General features: G+C 44.4%; 3 protein-coding genes across 4 annotated transcripts in view; 1 reads left to right on the top strand and 2 right to left on the bottom strand.

The window, feature by feature from the left end:
* Window positions 1–6701, top strand: part of TBC1D8 (TBC1 domain family member 8) — a 50322-nt gene extending 43621 nt beyond the window's left edge. For both annotated transcript variants that reach the window (XM_065630610.1, XM_065630600.1), the window contains exons 15-20: window positions 496–564; window positions 1928–2168; window positions 3406–3471; window positions 4095–4184; window positions 4324–4424; window positions 5735–6701. In XM_065630610.1, the coding sequence (XP_065486682.1) occupies window positions 496–564; window positions 1928–2168; window positions 3406–3471; window positions 4095–4184; window positions 4324–4424; window positions 5735–6196 (1029 nt within the window). In that variant the 3' untranslated portion in view covers window positions 6197–6701. The remainder of the gene's footprint in view (window positions 1–495; window positions 565–1927; window positions 2169–3405; window positions 3472–4094; window positions 4185–4323; window positions 4425–5734) is intronic.
* A 607-nt stretch (window positions 6702–7308) lies between these two features.
* Window positions 7309–13520, bottom strand: RPL31 (ribosomal protein L31). The gene is made up of 5 exons (XM_065630624.1): window positions 13450–13520; window positions 12628–12744; window positions 11069–11194; window positions 7924–8036; window positions 7309–7375 (listed from the first exon to the last, which is right to left on the bottom strand). The coding sequence occupies exons 2-5, from the start codon at window positions 12732–12734 to the stop codon at window positions 7344–7346; spliced, it is 378 nt and encodes a 125-aa protein (XP_065486696.1). The 5' UTR covers window positions 12735–12744; window positions 13450–13520; the 3' UTR covers window positions 7309–7343.
* A 2388-nt stretch (window positions 13521–15908) lies between these two features.
* Window positions 15909–22447, bottom strand: part of NPAS2 (neuronal PAS domain protein 2) — a 55074-nt gene continuing 48535 nt past the window's right edge. The window contains exons 16-20 of the mRNA XM_065633701.1: window positions 21955–22149; window positions 20610–20764; window positions 19977–20069; window positions 18168–18354; window positions 15909–16997 (exon numbers count right to left, since the gene is read on the bottom strand). Coding sequence (XP_065489773.1) covers window positions 16818–16997; window positions 18168–18354; window positions 19977–20069; window positions 20610–20764; window positions 21955–22149 — 810 coding nt within the window. The 3' untranslated portion in view covers window positions 15909–16817. The remainder of the gene's footprint in view (window positions 16998–18167; window positions 18355–19976; window positions 20070–20609; window positions 20765–21954; window positions 22150–22447) is intronic.

Below are 22447 nucleotides of genomic sequence, written 5' to 3'. Positions count from 1 at the left end.
TTGTCAGGCAGCAGCCGGCTCTTGTTTTTTAAAAGGCATCACCAGATCTTGAAAAAAGGAAGAATCATTACTGACTCTGGAAAAGCTCTTTGTGATGGGTTTGGTTTTTCTTCTGTGGCCACGTGCATCATTTTCTGGAGCTGCTTTAACATTAAGAACAACTGCAGGACCGCCCAGCCCAGCACCTTGTCTTGGACCATGGCCCTGGGCAGATGCCCGGGGAAGAGTGTAAGAAGAGAGTGAGCACGACGTGGTGCTTCCCTGGCCTCCTGTGACCTGTAGCTTAGGGACTTCCTGTCTTTGTTTCTAATAACCCTTGAGGGATTTCTCTTTTCACAAATCTGTACAACCAGTGAGCCTAAAGAAGGGGGAAAAATTACAAAGATTTTGGGATACTGCCATATAAACACAGTCCCTGTGGGGCTCGTGGACCTGCCCGTGTCAGTGATGGCAGGAGAAAAGATTGTTGCTAACGTGATTTTCTTTCTTTTCAAGCTCCGAGTTGTCATCCCAGATGTTTCGATTCTTCCTGAAGATTTAGAGGAACTGTATGACTTGTTCAAGGTTGGTCTCCCTGAAAAGTAGGAGATGCACCTGTTCGAGGCTTCTGGGTGCAAATTCCAGCTGTTGCTTTGCAGAGCCGCCTTGGACCTCATGTTTTGTGCCTGGGCAGTACTGTACAGTTGCAGTCTTGTCATGGTGTCCTTTCTGTGTCTGCCTGGTTGTTAAAGAGGAGCAGTAACATACTGATCCATCAAAGGAGAATTGCTTAAGAGTTTCCTTTCTTGCTGCTTGGAAATGGTCCATGAGAAATTAGGTTCTGGTAATTTTCACATGCAGAATAAATTTAATAATATGTAGCTCTGCTCACTGGGAGCTCTGCAGGACTTAAAAGTTCTGCTCTCTTATTGCTCTTTAAAGGCAGACTCTCTTTTCCATGGGGGAAAAAATCCCTACAAGCTATTTGTTCCTAATTTTCTAATAGTTTTTGTTTGTTTGTTTGGTTGTTTTTTTTCCAACTAAAAGCAGTTTCTACCTCAGTTTCTTTCTGTCAAGCTGATGTTTGGAAGAGCTATTATGAAAGTTATTTGGAGACAGGGACCTCTAAGCTTAGATAACTATGCTTGATTTAGAGGTCCAGGCATGTAATTATCGCCCTTAATGGACCATTTCTTTTGCGTATTGTTCATAGCTGTAAATAGTAGCTACTGAGAATATGACTGTGGTATGTTCTTACTGTTATGTACTTTTGTGGCCAAGAGCAGCTGTATCCTCCCCCCATTAGTGGTTGTAAGATGATGCTGCTGGCGCTTGCTCTGCAGTGCGTCCCTCGTGCTCCTTGCTGCTTTGTTTTTGAGCTTTGACTGGCTTGCACTTCTCCTTTTTCCTCATTTAATTTCTTGGTCGTGGTGGTGGTGGTGGTTCATTTTTTGTTAGCTCCCTTGCTCCCCTGGGACAGCTTGTTTTGTTAGGACTCTTGGTTTTGCATCAGCCTGTCCCTTAGGGAAGACTAGTAGTTGCAGTATCCAAATGGAGACGTCTGAGAGAGAATAAATGAGCGGGTCAAGTCTATATAATGCTTACCCTGGATTTTCTCCTACCCTCTGTACCTTTGGCTGGTTAGAGACATCCTGAGCCACCTGTGGCTAAAAGAGTTTCGGTAGCCTGCAGTGAATTTTTTTACAATGATGGTGGTGAAACTCTGGCCCTGGTTGCCCAGAGAGGTGGTCGATGCCCCATCCCTGGAGACATTCCAGGCCAGGCTGGACGGGGCTCTGAGCAACCTGATCTAGTTGCAGATGTCCCTGCTCATTGCAGGGGAGTTGGACTAGATGACCTTTGAAGGTCCCTTCTAACGCAAACTATTCTATGATTCTATGATACTGCACACCGCAATCTCCCCTCTCCCCTCTCTGATTTCTCGTAGAGGGAACATTTAATAAGGTGTTACTGGGAAATGCCGAGTCCGGTTGTCGAGCGGCACGACCCCAGCAGGCCGTACGCCGAGCAGTATCGCATCGACGCCCAGCAGTTCGCCAACCTGTACAGGCTGGTCTCGCCCTGGACCTGCGGGGACCACACCGACGTCCTTGCCCAAAGGACCTTCCGGCTCCTGGATGAGAACATGGACAGGCTGATTGAATTCAAGGGGCTCGCCAGCTGCTTAGGTATTGGCAGAGGTGGGGGGTAGCACGTGGGTGAGACGCAGATGTTGAAATGTCGTACAACTGGCGGGGCAGGATGCGGGCAGATGGTTTTCTTGGGCTTGGAATTAGCCTAACCAGTGACCTTTTACTAATTTTTTGTGTTGAAATCACCTGAAAGTCGATTAGATTTAAAAGACAGCCTAAAGACATGATTCAATATTGTATTAAGATATTTGATTTCTCGGACAATAGTAATTTTGTTGAAAATATTTTATGAGTCAAAATGATACTTGGTTTCACAGGAAAGGCTAGGAAATCCTCTCTACAGGATTGTTGCTCTCAGTATACCTCTGAAATCTCAGTGTACCTCCTTGTACCTGCTTCTTGAAGACTTAATCTTACACAACCTACCGCTGCTTGCCTTCTGTGTCAACAAGCAGAACAAAAAAAAAAAACATATGGCCAGCAGGAACTGAGAGCTGTGCTAAGCTTGGTCTTGAGGCCACCAGCTGTTCTTATGAGACGAGGCTGCTCATCCCCAAATCTGGCTGATGAAGGAAGTGTCACATCTCAACTGTAGCCTGACCCCAAGTTAAAAAACCCTATTCAACATTCAAAGCTTCAGCAAAAATCACTAAATACGTATTTTTGCCACTTAAGCTGTCAGAATTTTTTGCTGTGAACCAAGCCAAGCTGTATTATGTTGTTACATGATTTTGATTCTTAGAGGGATAGAACTTTAAAGAAGAAGAAAAAAAAAGTATTTCAGTGCATTTGAAAGTTTAGAATTTCTGTTGGTCATTGAAAAGATGAATTCTATTACATGTGAAGTAGTTATTGCTTTTGGGCTTATTCTACAGAACAGCAGTAAGGGTGGAAGGGGAGAAAGATTAAGGATATGATGGTTTTCTGTCTCTCCCTTCTCACATTCCTGTTAACCTGTGGCAGCAAACAGCCTTTGCTAGCTTCCCTGCCATTCTCCTTGGTATTTTTAAATGATGCTGATGCTCCATAGGGTCAGGTACTCCCAGTCTATTTTACCAGAACAAAGACCAAAGCAGATGGCTCTCACCTGCTGTTCCTTATTGACAGGCACAACTTAAAATATTTTTATGTAATATACCGGCCATATGTTTTCATGTATTGTCTATGCAAACAATTATCTTTTGTGCACAGAGATCCCTGATTTATTTTAAACTGTGGAAGTAAATGCTCTGATCCACTTCTTCCTTCCTTTTTCTTTTTTTTTTTCTTGCAGATGTTATGTATAATGGAGAAATGAATGAAAAGATAAAGTTACTGTATAAGCTTCATATCCCACCGGGTAAGAAATCTGAGAGGGAATTAATACCTCATTTTTCCCCAAAATTTCTTGCTTAAAACTTTTGGGAAAAGGCTGCTTAATGAAGAATTCTGTCTTGCTTCTTTCAGCTGGGAGCATATAGGATTTGCATTTGTTAACTAAGCTCACCTCATTTTAAAAATTACTCCTGTCAAAACCTTTTTGGATGAAATTTGTAGATATACAAGGTCAAGGCTCACATCTGCTGCATTCAGAGGGCTTTTGCAGACAATTATGTGGTTACTTCTAGGCAAAACATGAACTGAAATAACAATTTTGGCTGGTTTTCACTCTGTGTCCATTAGAAATCTCCCTATCACATCTTGATCCAGTTTTGATTAGGTGACAAAATTCTGTGGTAGTTTCTCTGTGCAAAGTTTTTAATTAAATGTGCCATTCTTGGCAAACTTCCGATTCTCTTGCTGCAGTACCAGTCTTACTTACATTAACATAATTTTACGGTACGATTTAATGAAGTACTGTTTAAAAACATCTTTGCCCAATTATTTTGCTTTCTTCAAATATGTAAATTTTAAAAGCATACATAACCAATTATGCAGCATTGGAAGGATTAATCATGACATTTTTCGCTTTTTTTTGGCTAGCTCTCACAGAAAATGAACGAGACAGCCAGTCACCATTAAAGAATCCTTTGCTGTCAACTTCAAGACCACTAGTCATTGGAAAAGCAAATGGTATGTCCGAAATGGTTCTCTAATGCATGTGCATATGAGATAACTCCATTATCTCCACTCTCTGAGGTTTATTTTGAAATGTTAATTTTCTCTAGCGACTTGAAAATAAATTCTCCTTTCTGTGTCTGCTCCACAAAAGGTGATGCAGTAGATTACCAGAAGCAGTTGAAGCAGATGCTGAAGGATCTAGCCAAAGAAAAGGATACTAAAACTGAAAAAGAATTGCCAAAAATGAGCCAGGTATGTATACTAGGGGCTGTAGTCTGTTTTTAAAGTGGAGACTGCTAAAAAAAATGAAAGGACTGAATACAACAGTTTAGCTCTTTCTGAGAATGTGTAACTTCAGCCTGAGCTTAGATTCAGGCCTTTATCCAGGATTGGGCTACTCTGACCCAAGGAGCATGCATCATGTTTAAAAACTCTCAGCCACCTTTCTTGCAGCTCCCCTTGCTTCAAGCTGCCTAGTGAATAGGAAGAATGTCAGACCTGCCTTCACCTGCAGCATAACAGGCTGGAAAACAGGCTCTAGCAGGCTGGAAAAAGCCTTCCTGCTAAGCCCAAAGAATTCCAGCTAATGCATTTTGCTGTTCGCTCTTCCCTGACCTCCCCTCCACCCAACCGAGAATTTCTCTCTTAGGCAGTCACCAACTGGGACTTGCACCATCATAGCTAAATGCTGAGTAGAACTGCATGGAATAAGACAGTTGGAGGCTCTTGTAATCTTACCATCTCCTCCCTAATGCCAGTAGAGCCTCGTGCATATTAAGGAAATCTACTGGAGAGAAAAGGGTCCCATATTAGTAAAATGAATGTACAGACATGCATAGAAAGATGGGGACTACACCCAGAATTCTTTCTGTGCTGCTGTTGCTAAGTCAAGTTTTAAACGGGTGGCATGTACCAACCTTTTAGCTCAGCAGGACCACTTAATCTCTCGTAACAGCATCACTTAATTGAATTTCCTGAGTTAGCGATCCTAGGACTATATGAAACTTGAGGGCTCACAAATTTTGTAACTGGATATGGAAACATCCTCTCTAGCCTGATAATTATCTGTGATGGGTGAGTGAAGGAGAGGAAGGGGCTGGGCACAGAAGATGTCTGCGTTTTATTATTAGAAGAAAAAGAGCTGGAGAGAGATGGAGAGAAATTGCAGAAGGGGAGTTGCCTGCAGGTCTGCGGATGGCTAGTTTGGTTGCAGTTTGTTCTGTAAAACAGCTACCAGTTTACCCCCAGTAACGGATTGTTTCCCTTGCTTTGTATCGCACTTGCTCTTTGGTCATCTGGGAGGCCCTGATCACCTTCATCAAGGCAGCAAAATATTTTTGTGCTGTGTTCCCTTTCTGATTTTCAGCACCAAGGTCTCCTAGCATCACTGGAGGTTTAAATCCTTTCACTAGCTTTTTTTTTTTTTAAGCAGGCAGAAGTTACAAAAGAGCAAGTCTGTACAGTGCATTCTGCCTTCCTTTGCAGTACTGTGCCCTTGCCTGACTCCCACAGTTAGCCACAGCGTGGCTGTTCAGTAACTTTTGGTTTTTCATCCTTTACAGAGGGAGTTCATTCAGTTCTGCAAAACCTTGTACAGCATGTTTCATGAAGATCCCGAGGAGAACGATTTGTATCAAGCCATTGCCACTGTGACCACGCTGTTACTTCAGATTGGAGAAGTAGGACAAAGAAGCATCAGCCTGGGGAGTGGATCAGACGAGTTCACTGAAGACTTGCAGCCCGAGGCCTCTGCTTCAGACCAGGACGCTGTTTTTACTGACACTGTGAAGACCCCTCACAAAGACTCTCAACCTTCACCTGTGACTGAAGGGGACTGGACTGTCTCTTTTGAACATATTTTAGCATCCCTCTTGACTGAGCAGTCGTTAGTTAACTTCTTTGAAAAACCCTTAGAACTGAAGCCAAAACTTGAGAATGCAAAACTAAATCAATACAGTCTCAAAACAAATGGAATAAGCTGCCAGTCCCGGGGTGAACAGACAAAACTGAACACACAGTGGTAGCAAACCTGTCAAAAATCAAATGCACTGAAATTATGCCAAAGCACATACTGTAAAAGGCTTTCAGTTAGCAGTGGACTTCTGATAAAAAAGAAAAAAAATCATTGGTCTGTGGTTTTCAGTTGAAGAGCTTTAAAAGCTAAAGGGTGTGTAGGTTTCTTTTGTGCGATTGATTTATTAGTTATGTTATTGTTTTGAATGTAAAAGGAAACATCTGTCTACAACATGAACACTGAAGTCTTCTTCCGCACCGGGAGAGTAGAGGCTGGCTCCAGTTGTCCTTTTTTTTTTTTAAACAGGGGAAAAACGCTTCTCAGCTACTGTCCGCAGTTTGTTTGGGTTGCCTTTTTTGCACTAATACTGAAAACTGTTTCAATGCTGGCAATTGAAACTATTTTAATATATTTGATTGTATTCCAATTTGTATGTCTTGCTGAAACGTTAAGTGTACATGGACTGTGCTTCTGATGTTGGTCTGTGAAACCATGCACTTTTCAATAAACCTTTTTTGTACTAGACTTGAATTGACAGTATTTATTGATTTATGGAAGGTAAGTGCCTTTAGTCCCTACTTCATTAAACAAATTCCCTGAGCTAGTAAGCTCACAATTAATTCACTGGTCAGAAAGCCATGTTTCACTGTAGTGCACAGACTTGCTTGAGAGGAGCCTACTCATCCTGCCTGAGACCAGCAGGGGACCAACTACAGGGAGTTTATCCACAAGAGATTACGTACAGGAAGTAGTGATCTAACAGTTTGGGGAGTTCATGGGTTTTGTTGCTGTTGTTTTTCAGGGGTGGGGGGGGTGGCTTGTTTTGTTTATTTAAAACAAACTTGGCCTTAACTTAAAATAACCTTTGTAGTGGCTCTTTATTCCAATAGGAACAAAACAAGAACACTAGGACTTTACCACCCACATAGGAACATTTGCATTGCCTCTTATTCCATTAGCATCGAACAGAAGTCCACAGTATCTTTAATTAAGAAAACTACACCATTATGTACAAGCCCAAAGAAAGCAAGATACTTTTAAGAGTTTGTCACCTGTTCAACTCAATGCTTCACGGATGAGAGCTTGAAGAGACTGGACAATAAAAAAAATTTAGGAGTAAAATTTCTTTTTATCCTTTTATTGTAATGAAAATCAGTTTAATTTTCATCCACATTGACTGTCTGTAGACCTGCAAAACAAGAAATTGTATCACCACTAAGACAATTCTCTTTATGTATATGTAGTACATGTACATTCACAAGGAAGTACACCTACAGTTTCAAAGCTAGTTTGCTGATCTACTTCTGGAAAAGCAAACTACATAGGCAAGTATTTCACCAAATGTTAAAACAAAAACTTCATGTTAAATCAATTCTGCAAATAAGATACTTCTCAGATGACAAGCAGAAAAGGCTCAACCTGCTTAAGCTTTTGACATCGGAGAACATACTTTATATAGGAAAACATAAACCTTAGAGTGCCATAACAACTAGGGCCAGTGTTGTTCATTTTCTCAAAAATAACAGGACTATTTCACTGAATTCTCTATTTGCTTCATAATGCTGATCAGGCAAACTAACAGTCTGCTTTCTACAGCAGAGCTAGTTTAAGCCAGCAGTTTGACACTTGCAGCAGGTTTTTAATCTGAATTTTGCATTGCAGGAGGAGCCATCCAACTTACGCTTACTTGTTCAGAAAAACACGGCATGGAGGAAGAGAGACAGTACGCAACCTTACCTTTGAATGTTGTGACTGGTACATAGGTAACCAGTGTATATAGCTTGTTTGGTGAATCTTCATCCTCATTGCGCTTTCTGGACAAACGCACACGGATACGGTAAGGAACATTCCTGAAATGAAGATGACAGATTAATTGTCAATAAAATATGTACTGAAACCTGTTAATTCATAGAAAATAAAAGTTGTCTGCTATATGGTTCCTTCTCCCCTGCCCGCCCCCCACTCCCCAATTCTTAAGCTTTGCCTGTTGGTGCAAAGACAGGGTGAGTCAATTCTGTTTCTATCTCACCATCATAACAAGCAAAATCCTGTACCTTAGAGGTTGTATTGTTTGCCTTAGGGGAGCCTTTTGTTTTGTTAAAAGAGAGCAGGCAAGATTTAACTGAGCCTTGAACAAGATGAATCCATAATCCAGTGGGAGCATGAAGTCAGAAGAGCATCATCAGTCCACGACTCATTCAGGAAATATACTATGAAGACGATCATGAAGCACAGCGCAAATATGATCACAAGCAGCTGTTACTAACAAGCATTTCTTACTTCAATAGAAAATAGTGAATAAAAAAACCACCCAACAATCTGTTCTGGAAGCCAGAAGCCCCTGTCAAGAGTCAGAGCACCTCCCCATCTGTATGCCAGAAGTCACATGGAAATTCTAGCGAGCATTAGACCTCAACCAAGATCTTGTTTATGGATATACAACTGATCAACATTTCTTCTTCATAAAACCCATGGAACCACAACAAAATTGCTTCGATTATTTTGTTCTTAACAGGCAAGTCACAACATAGCGTCCTCTCCTAATGCTGCCCAAAATATGCTGCTGAGGGAAGGCAAAAAATTCTTTGTCCACGCCATTTTTAAGTAACCTCCCACATGAAATGAACTCAGTATCTTGGGAAACTCCTGTTCAGAGGACTTTGTTCCATAGGATGTAAGAAGGAACATCCTCCTTGCTGTACATTCTCAGAGCATCTTTACTAAAATCACATGGATGCAGTTATTAAGACACAAGAACTTGCTTCAATTTACTCACTTAAAACAAGTCAAAAGCATTTTTCACTACTTAGATCACTATCGCACTAGCCAACACAGTGATTGTAGCCTCTCCTGATCTTTCCAAAGGAAAACATTTTACTTTGCATCCATTATCTACTCTAACTAGTGAAAACTGCAGTTAACCTCATGCTGGAAAGATGTGATGGCTCCACAGAATGCACTTCGACCAGCTAATGTAAGGAAGTCTTGATTAGTAGCCTCACTACTAAGCTCTGAAGTTATGCTGTCACCTGGCTCAATTGCTACTTCTTCATTGTCTATGAACTGGAAAAGCTCAACAGGAAGGACAGAGAACCCCAGAAGACGCAGTAAATTAGTCCCATCTTCCCACTCTGTTTTTGAAGGAAGGGTTGGCACACAACTCCAAGTAAAGGATTGTAAATACATCATAGGCCAGCCAGGAATCAAATTCCTAGCAGACATGGTTTAAAACAAGGGTTCATGCATATCCAGTGTTATCACTCACAGTATAGACCTTGTAACAGTTAACCTTTTATTATGGTTTAAGAGTGGGCTGGGATCAAGCGCACCCTCAGCAAGTTTGTGGATGACACCAAGCTGAGTGGTGCAATTGACACACCTGAAGGACAGAATGCCATCCAGAGGGACCTGGACAAGCTCAAGAAGTGGGCCCATGTGAACCTCATGAGGTTCAACATGCCAAGTGCAAGGTCCTGCACCTGGGTCAGGGCAACCCCTGGTATCAATACAGGCTGAGGGATGAAGGGATTGAGAGCAGCCCTGCTGAGAAGGACTTGGGGGTACTGTCGGGTGAAAAGCTGGACATGAGCCGGCAATTTGTGCTTGTTGATTGGAAGGCCAATTGTATCCTGGGCTGCATCAAAAAGAGCGTGGCCAGCAGGTCGAGGGAGGTGATTCTGCCCCTCTGCTCTGCTCTGGTGAGACCCCACCTGGAGTCTCGTGTCCAGCTCTGGAACCCTCAGTACAGGAAAGACATGGAGCTGTTGGAGGGGGGCCAGAGGAGGCCACAAAAATGATCATAGGGCTGGAACACCTCTGCTTTGAGGACAGGCTGAGAGAGTTGGGGTTGTTCAGCCTGGAGAAGAGAAGGCTCTGGGGACACCTTCATGGTGCCTTTCAGTACTTAAAAGTGGTCTATAAGAAAGATAGGGACAGAGTTTTTAGAAGGGCCTGTTGTAATAAGACAAGGGATGATGGTTTTAAACTAAAGGAGGGAAGATCCAGGCCAGACATGAGGAAGAAATTTTTTACAATGTGGCTGGTGAAACACTGGCCCAGGTTGCCCAGAGAGGTAGTAGATGACCCATCCCTGGAGACATTCCAGGCCAGGCTGGATGGGGCTCTGAGCAACCTGATCTAGTTGCAGATGTCTCTGATCATTGCAGGGGCTTGGACTAGATGACCTTTGAAGGTCCCTTCCAACACAAACTATTCTAAGACTCAATGATTCTAAGAGGTCTCACTTCTCACAGGAGTCCCTTTGAACCACATTCACACATGCCAAAAGCCAAATCAGCTGCCTGTGCACCAGCGTTTTAACAGAAGTTGTCACTTTTTGGCCCCCAAACTACTTGTACTTTTAAGACAAGATTAATGCCCCTATTTAAAACACACCTCATTATTTCTTTGTGCAGCGTTTATCAATTCAGCATGCTTCCAAACACCATCCTGTTTAGATACACTACACAAAACCCAAGTACTTAGCCTGAGACTATAAGTAGTACCAAAAAAGCCATGTTTCTAAAAACTGCCTGCTACAATATGGATTGGGGTATTACAGTATTACAATACCCCAGTCCTCCTTGCCAAATCTGCATTCCTTCTTTCGTTTACTTTATTCTTATTAGAGGTAGAATAAAGTTCTCTCAATTCCAGAGTTTACTGAAGCTTTGCTACAAGTACACTGAGAGCGCTGACCAGAACACAGAGGTGACAGAAAGATCGACCTGGTGTGCACACTGTAAGAAAGGAAGCATTTGCAAAGAAAATGCAAATACTGCAGGAAGGATACAAATTTTTCTACCCCTCCAAGTCCTGCACCTCCACATACGACAGTTAAAAGGTTCTTCATCACCCAGTAAGGGAAGTCGCAGAAACCTACCTTATTCCTTTAGCCCAGACTGCTTTGTTCAATCTGGTGTCAATGCGAACGTCAGGAGTACCCATTTCCTTCATCGCAAACTTGCGGATTTCCTTGAGAGCACGCGGTGCTCGTTTCTTGAAGCCCCTAGGACAAACACAAGAGCAATCTCTTTAGCTTCAGGAAACTGTCAGCATTGGACACTTGTTGCAGCACTCAACCACTGACATTCTCTAAACACGCAATAAAAGGACTGTGTTCAACAGCAGTTCAGTAGCTGCATCACACTTATGACCAGACCTTTACCCTGGTAGGCAACTGCTATTCTTCATGTCTATGCCTAATAGAAACCACATATAGCTATGTAAAAAAATTTCAGAAAAATTTTGCAACTACAAGAACTCCTGGATCTACATGAAAATTTCTAGTACTACTGAAGAGATCAGAGCCTTCACAGACACTCTAAATGAAAGGCCTATGAGAAAAGCATTGCAACGATACATTGAAATAAACAGCAGAACAGAACTGATGCTATTCTGAATAATAGCTCCTGCTAAACGATATTTGATGGTTACTTTTTTAATGTCATCATGACTGGACCGCCATAACTGTTTTTTTGCAAGTACAGCATTTCTCATGCCTATTACGGACAGATTCTGCATGACTGGGCTAAGTTAGAGCTGCACCTTGAGTACTCTGATGCAGATACTATGCCCACATGGTGTGACATGTGACTATAGTGACAGTAGGGTCAAATGTCCCACAGTGGGTTATATTTTATTATTTGTACCTTACTGTTGATATTTAGTACTAGAAATCGGGAGTGGGTGAGCGACAAGCATTAAACAAAAACTATTTCATACCTAGCACTTATTGCCTAAAGAGAAGAGAGGATGACCCCAAAAGAAAAAAGGATATCAGGATTGTCATCATTAAGAGTAGACTGAATTGCCATAAACACTCAACAGGTGAGGTCAGAACACCTCATTTCCATTTAAAAGTACCACTGCCTCCCATCCTCACCCATAGTTTTGTAATAGTCTACTGTCTCATTTCTCTCCTAAGTTAACTTAGCAATGTCACCAATCGTTTTGATTTGGATACAGTTTTCTGTCACATGACTGCAGCCATACACATACAGAAGGAATCCAAGAGAGACACAGTTTCTCAACAAGTCCTCTCAAGCACTTTACTACTACACGGTTGTATGAGGTTCAATGTTTTGTCAGGTAAAAAGTTACTCTGATCTACACACAACCAATACTGTTAAACTCAAACCATACCCCAATCTACACCTCACATGATTTAGTGACAAGCATGAGCCAATCATTTTATTACAACACTTATTTTCTAAACCTTACTAAAGTGGGCTAAACTTTAAACTTTGCTTGGGAAAGAATGGCGGTCTGTGCACAGAGGTAAATAGACCTAATTTCAAATTATGCCCAGGAACACTCACCAATTAAAGAAACAAGCTTGTTCCTAATGTCGGTAAGGATTGTCATTCTCTGCAGTTTGAAACTGACCGAACCCACTCCCAAATGCCGCTTTACCTGAGGCAAATTCTTTTTAGAACTTACACGCCATGGATCCGCTTGTGAATGTTGATGGTATATTCTCTCGTTACCACCTCATTGATGGCAGAGCGTCCCTTCTTCTTCTCGCCACCTTTCTTTGCAGGAGCCATCGGAGCAACGCTGAAAAGCATCCGTGCACCCGTCAAACGCAGACCCAACTTGCCTCAGACCTTTCCCCCGGCACCTTCCCTCCCCTCGTCCCCAGCTCCTTACAGGCCACACAACTGCCACATTCAGAAGCTTAAGTTAAATTCATCCCCTGGGGCCGCACCAGTTGCAGATTTTAAGCAGCAACTTTTCAGCATCACAAATGGTTTACTCCCTGACAGGAATATGAAATGCGTCTGAGACTCTTCGGACACTTCCCGAGATGAGTGGGCTCCTGGCCAGCCCCAAGCGCCCCTAAAGCCACACCGTCCTGCTTCTGTATGTCCAAGCCCCTTCCTTCTCCAACGCGACCCAGGAGGGCAGCTCAGCCCATCCTGGACAGGAGACGATGGTGCCAGAGAGGCTCTTTCCAGGGCCTGACTGCAGCCTACGGCTTCCTCCTCCCTCGCCAAGGCCCAGTACGGGCTGTAACCCCCTCCCCAATTGCCCCGCAGGCCTCCCCAGGGCTCCGCCCTGCCCGGCTCAAGACAGGCCTAAGGGGGCAGGGAGATAAGCGCCAGCTCCGCCGAACGCGGGCCCGCCGGGAGAAACCACCCGGTGCCCCCCGCGCCGGGCCGCCCCCCGCACCGGGCCAGACCAAGAACACCCCCCCGCCGCGGGGTCTGCAGGGCGGATGGAGGCGGATTCGGCAAACCGCCTCCCGGGTCCGCCACTCACCCTGCCCGGGCACAGGCCGGAAAAGAGCGCGCAAGGGACTGTGGGAGCGAGGAGCCCTTCCGGGATGCAGGTGGAGTGCCGACTGCGCAGGCGCAGGGACGGGGCTCAGTCAGGCGGTGGCGCGCATGCGCGCTACTTGCGCGCAGGGGGCGCGGGCTCGGGCTGGGGCTCGTCCGTTGGTGCGTTGTCTGTCAGCCGGTAGCGGGGAGGGGGCGGCGGGGCGGCCCGGAGCGGCGCTGCACAACCTGGGGGGAGCTGCTGATCCCGGAGGGAGCGGCCCCCGGCTCTTCCGCCGCGACCGCGGGTCTGCCGTTGAGTTGCGTCGGGCGCAGCCTGCAGCCGGAGCCCCGAGGGGTCGCCAAGGTGGGGAGAGCCCGGCCGTCCCTGAGGCGTCCACCTGCCTGCTCGCCCCGCATTCAGGAGTCTTCTATAGGTGGTGCGTTATGCGGGGACCTCGGCTCGGGAGTTGTGCTGCGAGGAAGGAAGAGTGCCTTGTTCGGGTCTGCAGCTCCTGTTCCTGAGGCACAAACTGAGTATCCCACCCCGTCTGGCCGCCCGCCCAGAAGAATGACCCGAGCTGAGTGATGGTGTTGGAACAAGCTGGATCTCAGCCGTAATGAACTAGAGCAACAGCCCAGCTCTGTGAAGCGGAGTGGTGTTGCCTTGTGTGTGCAACTTGGAACAAGTGCAATAACCAAAACTAGAATGAGTGTACAGGGGAGCAGTGAGAGCATGAGAAACCAGGTGTTGACATAAATCTGCTCTTGGAAGTGCTCTGTATCTTTTCAAACAATATAATAAGCCAGTTTATTGGAAGGCAACTTCACTGTATTTACAGCTTCTCCCTGTAAACAGAGTGCTGCTGATTTTAGAAAAGTGTTTGCTCCGAGGCCAGGCATGGTTTGGACAAAGCCACTGGCAATCAAGAGAGATGTGGGTGTATTACAACTATTCCTGAGAGTAAAACAAATTCTTAAAGGAATTTTCTCTTCCTGTGACTTCCGTCATAGTAGTTGAGATGCATCGAGTGGTGCTTCCACAGGTATTTCCTCTGAGGTGCACACCTTCCTTCAATGACCTCTTTCCTGCATGAATTTTCTGGCCTACAGACAGATTTCCCCTCCCCTTGCCTAGAGTAAGCCCTTACAGGAGTGGGTGGCATTTATGAAGTCAGCCGCTAACTTAGCTGACTGGCCTTTGCTGAGGTGTGTCTACAGTTGACAGAGAGAAGTTCCTTCACACATCAAGTGCAAGCATGTTAAGGTTTAGCTCTTTAATTTTCATCAGGTGGGGTCACTCTTGCTTCACTGAATGCAAGAATTTAAAGAGATGAGCAGGCTAACTCAGACCAGTACCTAAAGTCAGCAGTAAAAACACTTTCTAAGAGACCAGATCTGATCTCTAAAACATTTCTGAGACACCAAATACTTGATTCCCTCATCTTCCTTCAATGAAGTAAGACAAAGGGGTTGCATGGATTGAAATACACATGCATCAATCAGTCCTACCAGCCAGTCTTGCTGTGGAAGCAGCGGGGTCATTCTACCAGTGGTTTTTCTCCAGGAGATTTTTACTTTTAGGAGGTTTTTCAGAACTCAGGGCAAATAAACCTGTTTTTTTTTCTGAAAGTTTACTGTTAGCCTTTCCAGCTCCCAGCCCAATTTTCTCCATTGTTCCTCTACAGCATAGAAACCAGAGCTGAACACGTGGGCCCTGGCGACGTCATCCTTGGTACCAAAGGGAAGCATGGCCTACGCTCTCTTGAAGCTAACGCCGGCTTGGGCGGCTGCAAGCCCCTTCCAGACTCCCCCTGGTGAACGAAAACATTACCAAGCTCAGTTATCCACTTCATTCTGTGTTGGAGGAGCTTAAAGCAAACTGTCTTGGCTGGCAGCTAGTATAACTTCCTGAGCTACCATTCTCATTGTCTATGTCATGACAAAGATCCCGCAGGATAATACTTGTTTTTGCTAACTGGGAGCTAAACACCTTACCAGGCTACAGCTAATATTAACAGTCTAAAGCGAATCACGTAGTTGAACAGCCACAGGAAAATGTGTGCAAGTCCTGCAATAAAGCCTTTTGGCTATTTTATTTTATTCTACAAATAAAGACAACTATCCATCATTAAATGGAAAAAAAATAATAGTTTGAGTTGTATATAGCATGAAACAGTAGTTCACTTCACAAGACATTTCTAATTCATTAGTTTATTACAAAATATCCACTCACAAAAAAGCACAAGCACAATCTTTATACTTGTGAAATGAGTTGATATTTCATATACAAAATAATTTCCACATAATTCCATATAATTATATTTTATATAGAAATAGGTCATTATTACAACAGCTGTACAATACACTACTTTTCATTTAATAATTACATAAAATCTTTCTTAGAAACTTATCAACAGAAAACATACAAAAAAAGCGAAAAGTGCATTTCTTTTTTTCTCCCCAAAGGAAAATTCAATCCTAAATGTTATAATGAAAGAGATATGTAATAGTCTGCAGCATCCCAAGTCAGTGGGCCAAAACACAGTGCATATTTCTCAGAGACTTGCAGTGGGTGAGTTTAGTTTGAAGAAGGATCCATGTTGTACTATTGGAGAGTTGCATGATTGTGCTTACAATTTGAGTTCTCCTTTGCAATCACAATTCAAATAGAAAACAGTCCAGTGTGGGTTGTGGGGTTTCTTGTTTGGTTTTTAGTAATGAAGAACAGTTAGGGGAAGCTGCATAATACCTTTCAGATTCTAAATCAAGGGTTATGAGCTGTAGACCATCTTCACCAATGACTGGGCTTTCTCCTCCATTGGATGTGCTAATTTGGCCACAAGAATAAGGAAACAAACTTCTCTTTACAGAAAGTGCCTAGGTTTTGTCCTCTGTGCAGTTGTGCAAAATAATAACAATAATCATAATAAAAATAATCTCTTGTTCTCTCCGCAATAGACCTTTGACGCAGTGCTTTTCATACACAGAAGAAGAACTGAAACAGTGAAGGCCAAGTACCTCATGAGTCTGTCGACAGTCTTTTGGAATTGCCAGATAGCTTTCAGAGTGACACGCTGAGACTGAACACCTCCTCCCGTGCACCCATTGATGATGGAGGCTGCACAGGAGAGCGTTCCTTTTTGTTTTGCTCTGTCAGTACATACTGTGCTCACAAGACAGCACAAACTGAATCCAGCATGCCGTAAATGCACTGTCTGTGGCAGTCTGCACTCTGTGCCGTACTTCTGTCATAGAGCTTTGAAAGAAACGCTTGTGCAAAAGCCAAAACAGTAAGTACAAAGTCATTCTCTTCTGCCCCATGTGCCCATTGGTTAAAGCTAATCGTGCATTGATTGTGCTGGTGGGACTCTATTGCAGTGGCTGTGGTAAATTTGATGATTCTGATAAGCTATTGCTTCTTCTTGATGTTAGTTGCTGCTGCTGCTGCTGCTGTGTCTGATGATACCCCATATTTCCTTGCTGTGGCGAGTAAGATGGCAAGAGCAAAGAATTGGGTTGCTCATTGTGCAAAGAACTTGGTGTTTGCACCTACAGATAAAATAAAATTCATCGTGGTGTTCGATTCTTTCACATGTTAAAGCTCTTCGTCCTCAATGTACAGAGTGCTTAAAAATACTACTAGTTTGCTGGCTTTTATTTCTGGGGCTGTTGGCATGGGGTAAGCTTACCTAATGCTAGAAGGAATGGACATAAATTGCAACAAAGAACATTACAATTAGGCATTGAGAAGGGTTTTCTAACAAGAATGTACTGCCTAGCATTTGCAGTTTATCCTGAAAAGCCTGTTTAGGAACAGGGTGGGCGAATGTGTCAGAAATGACACAGATGGATGATAGAAATGAAACAGAAACAAAACAGGATCCTAGTGATCCTCATGCTGTCCCTTCCAGCCCTTCCTTTTTATGAGTTTGTGGTAGAGTGTGACCTTGCAGTGGTGAAGCTGATGTGAATTTTGCAGCTTTTTTTATTGGGAACAGTATCTGTTATAGTTTTTTCATTAATTCTCAGCTATGATAAAGATATCATTTCAATAACAAGAGTTTAATCATTTGAGGATGATGATACTCTTTCAATGATTCCAGTGGATATGTGATCAGGTTTTTACAGGCCGAGTTCAGCTCCTTTTTAGTTAATACTGAGACACCTCATTTTCCCCCTTGCTCTTTAATATCTATTGAATTAGGTCAAAAAATAAGTATCTTTACATCTTCAAATCACCTAGTTCTTCCAGGCAGTTTGCTCCAATTTATCTTCTTTGCCTTGTGGAGTTGAGGAAATATGTTAATTTACTGAAGAGATCCAGATATCTGATCCAGACCTCTTTTTATGTTGGTGCTGGTAATTAAAAGTCATCTTTTGACTTGTAAACTAAGGAAATTTTATACTGAACAAAGAGTACAGAATAAATCCTAGGGCAGTGATTTTCTTCATCTAGAAATACACATTAAATATATCCAGGATAATCTGATTATGTTTCTATGGTACAGAATTAGTAATTTCCTTTGAAATATTCTGACTGTTCTTACTGCTCCCTTGCTATATGGGAAAAGTACGCAACACTGTATCAGTGTCTTGCACATTTCAGTATCTCTAAAGTGGCCATTTCTGCCCTAAGCTGTCTCCCTCTGAAACCGGAGGCCCATTTGCACATTACTCTGTGTGTACATTTTATATATTGTCCTCTTTGTCCTATCCTACCTGCAGGTAGCGTTGTTGCTGATGCTGTTGGTGCTGGAGTTGCATAGGTGGCAGAGAGGATGCCTGGGAAGGAGGTGTAGTGGCGAACCCTTGGTTTAACACTGCTTGTCCCATCAGTACGATCGGAGAGCCGCTGCTGGAAGTCTGCACTTCCAAACTTTGAAACATTTGTTGTGTTTGAGAATACCTGTGGAAGAAAGAAGCAATCATGAACAAACTGTTGGAAGCAAAGGTCTTCTCTTAGGATAGGGGTAGAAGTCCCTAGTCTTTGTAAATAATTCCTAATAAAGATTTCTAGTGCATGTGACCTAATATGAGCGATAGCACTGCTGGCAGCACTGTTTCCCCTTTGTGCATGAGCTGGATTTGGAGGGCAGCGCACATTTCACCTCAAAATCCAGACCACATTTTAGATTCATTAAAGATACTGGTTTATGCATGTCTTCTCTTTGGCTGCAGCATTCACATCGCAGGCTCAAAACAAATGGTCTTTGATTCTCTATTAATATGCCGAGCTCTGAACTGCAGCGCAGCGAATTAAATGCACCTCCCATTCTGCTGCCTGTGGTCCCCTGCGACTGCCTGTGGGGGTGGTAATCTCTTGCAGAAGGATGGCCAGGGGTGATGACTTCCTAAGCTGCTCATGTTCATACTGCCAAATATGGGCAGCAGTTCCCATCACTGTGAACCACATGGTAGGAACAGAAGAAACCTCTAGAAGTCCTCTGGAATGAGGGATGGGCCAGAAACGAAATACTCAGCTCCTCTTGCCAGTCTGCTTTTGCTTAGCAAAACTTAAATATGTGTTGTTTTGTGGAAGGCTGTGGGCAAAACCACAACGGAGATATTGCCAACCCAGCCTAATTCTGTTTATTCTGTAATGGGTGATGAGATCATAGTGTGGTGTGTGTTCGCTCAACAGCTGCTCAACATTAGAGGTTAGTCAGAAATGCTACAGTTTGGGTACTTATTCTAGGATGTGAGCGCCTAAAAAAGAGTCCCATGAGTCAGGAAGTCTACATAAACTGGGAGATGTATTTTTGTGCATCAGGCCTCTATTATTTAGGTGCTTAAAAGCTGATCTAAAATGATGTATATTTAAAGTTGAAAATTTTAAATCAAGATAATCTTAAAAAGCAATAGTGATGTTTAAAAAAAAGAAGTACTGAATACCTGCATTGCTGAAATGACATACAGAATTACTTTTAAAGGAATTACATGCAAACAGCTGCCCTGTTATTTTAGACACTGACAATTAAGTACAGCGACAAAAAACAGCTAAGAAAAAAAAAGGTATTTTGTGACTGATGTTTTCTGCTTCCCTCATCTGAGTTTTGAGGAGACAAACAACTGAGGTAGTTTGTTCAGCAGTTTTTCTGAGACTGCTCAGATGCAAGGGCCTGTTGGTTCTTTCAGATCTGCTGGTGTAGATCAGGTGTAGCTCCACTGGTGTTACACCAGCATCCCACTGCCTAGAGGGCAGGGGCTTTCTTGGCACCCATCATTTCAACTAGGCCAGTGCTGACTTTCTCACATCTGCCTTGGTAGGCTGGGAGTTCCAGTGCTGAAGCAAGAGTCATGTGAGGGAGAAAAAATCCCTAAGCTTCTTAAAACACCACTGGCACATTGTGTTTCTCTCTGTTGTCCTTTCTGGTGTGACCAGGCAGGGTAAGGCTGACCCTGACACTGGAACGCAGGCTCAGCACAGTAACATGTTCCTGATATTTATAACTCCTTCGTCATCTTACTAAAGAAGGCTATATCCTCTCAAAAGCAACTTTGATGTTTTATCTTTGACAAGTCACATACTTAGCCTGGGATCCCACCATGCTGAGGTCTGAAGGGTGTCTTGCATGACAGGACGCAGGCATCATGGGCTGAATGGGCTGGCTGAGCAACAGTCTGGCACGTGGAGAAAAGACAAAGTGACATTGCTGTGACAGAAGGACCAGACAAACCCCACATTTTGAAAACAGAAACAGGAGGCTTTTATAGGCATGGCACAAGGCTGAGCGTTAGGAGAACTAACAGCAGCTCCAACATCCTGTGCACTGTGAGGTGGAGATTTGGGGCAGCGCATGCCCTCTGTGGTAACAATGTGGGCACCTTGCTGGCAGACTGGGCACTAGGATTTCGGGAGTGTGAAATTTCTTTTGCTCCTGCTGGTGGGAATGGCTTGTATTTGAGCTTTCTGAATATCAGAGTGTAATTTTTTTGGTTCGCATGTCTCGTTGGATGAAAAGGCCCTGGCCGTCCTCCACCGCCCACCCAGGAGAGCTTGGGACAGTGAAGTGAAAAGCAGAGACATCCCACCACCCCAGAGCTGGGCGGCCGGAGGAGGCGCGGCAGCCGTGACCGCGCACGCCGAATCCCAACCGAGTGCAGCCGGGGTCCTCATGCGCGGGGGCCGGGGCTGAAGGCGAGGCCGGGGCCGGGCCGTACCTGAGCTGCTGGTCGTGGCTGCAGCCGGGGGCGGGCGGGCCGGCAGGGGGAGCCGCGGTGCCGCCGGCGGGGGCCGCGGCGAAGGGCGGGGGCGCGGCGCGGGGGGAGCGGCCGCCGCCCGGCGTCAGCTCCGCGCTCCTCGGCGCCTTCGGGCCCTGGAAGACACAGAGAGGGGTGGGAGAGCGATAGCCGAGCGCTCCGTGACCGCTGCCTGGAGGCAGCCTAAAAGCGCGCACCGTGACAGCGCGACGGGGGCGCGGCGCCGCCAATAACTGGCGGTACGTTCCCCCCTCCGGCTGCTGTCGGACTCAAGAAACGACAGCGTCGCTATAACCTGCCGCGGCTTTCGGACCCGCTGCTGAGCCCCGCTTCGGTGTACCGGCCCGCAAAACCCTCGGGGCCAGAGCTCTGTGAACGCGAAGCAGCCCCGGTTGTGCTACCGAGCAGCTGAGAAAAACGACACCCCGTGAACACACGAGCAAAGTTGGGTGCGAATAGCACTGCTGTGAAAGCCCAGTGATGGGAATAAACCTTATCAAATAATTTTTTTCCCCCTGTTTATAATACAGATGCAGTTTTTGTTTTAATAGAGTCATTACAATACAGGTGTGTAGGAGGTTAAAAGCTACAGCTGAGGGGTCTGAAGATCACGGTGCGGCTATATTTGCTGCACATTCAGGTAGCAGAAACAGGAACTAAGTTGTCTGTCAAGGGAGGTACAACAGATGGGTGGAAGAGCAAACACTGGAAATGCCCAAAAACCTGCAATAAGAGAAAAAAAAAAAAAAGTCCCATGCCAAACCTACTCCTGGCTTTCATCTGCCTCAGTTACAACTCACTGAGGCAGAACTTTACTTCCCTGTGCAGGAATCTGTTACGCTCACAACCTGGGGGTCTGATACAAATCTGCATGTGTTCCGGCTGTGTGCCCCCACAGCAGACAGGAGGTCTCGCTGTGTTGGTGGCATCCAGCTGCATTCAGGTAGCAAGCACGGGTAAAGCTTATTTTGAGAGCTCATGCTGCTGACACCACTAGTGCTGGTTTCCAGTGTGGTTGGTCTAGTTTCTTTCAGGACCAGCTGAAGAACAGTAAGTCATCCACATCTTTTACCTGCCCAGTTTTCAAGTGGAAACAGCTGCTCAAGTAACTGTCCTGGCTGAGGTCTTAAAAAAGGGATTTAAGGTAAATGCTGCAGAGACAGCCCTTACAGAGACTGCCCTTATATAGGAGAATGGGGAAGGAAAGGCAAAGGCACACTTACAGGACTGACATGATTTTACTTGCTTGTGTAATAACAGCATCTTCTTTCCATATAAATGCTTCTCTGTTCAAAGAAATTATTACCTGGCTAGATATCACGCTTGCTTCTCTCAGCGCTTGCTGGTTTGCTGTTTGTGAAGACACAGTTTGCCCTTGAAGTTGAGGACTGGGGACAAGCTGCTGCTGAGAAATGGCCCCTGACCTCTGCTGTAGCTGTTGTGGCTCTGGCTGCTGAGTATTGCTAAAGCTCAGAGAAACCATCGGCTGCTGTAGGAACATCTGGAAAAGAAGGGGAAGGGTTTAATTTACATAGCCCAGCTGTCTTGGATAACGAAGGTGACAGAATTAAATCCAAAGATTTATTCTCAAACCAAGTTATCATGTTTCTGGATTCACTGTGCATTTACTGTTAGTTGGAAATCACCTCTTTCCTACATTAACAATGCTGTTGTCTCTAGTTTCTTGATTTCTTGTTCTGCAAGTGCACTCATTACTCACAAAATGTGTCCTGAAGGTACAAATCCTCTCTCTGTGGGGCAGGCACAGCCCTCCTAAGAGCAGTTCCCTGTACATTCAC

This window comes from Caloenas nicobarica, chromosome 1 (assembly GCF_036013445.1).
Source record: "Caloenas nicobarica isolate bCalNic1 chromosome 1, bCalNic1.hap1, whole genome shotgun sequence".
NCBI lineage: Eukaryota > Metazoa > Chordata > Aves > Columbiformes > Columbidae > Caloenas > Caloenas nicobarica.
Note: the sequence above shows the minus strand (reverse complement) of the source record. Positions and strands in the feature narration are given on the sequence as shown.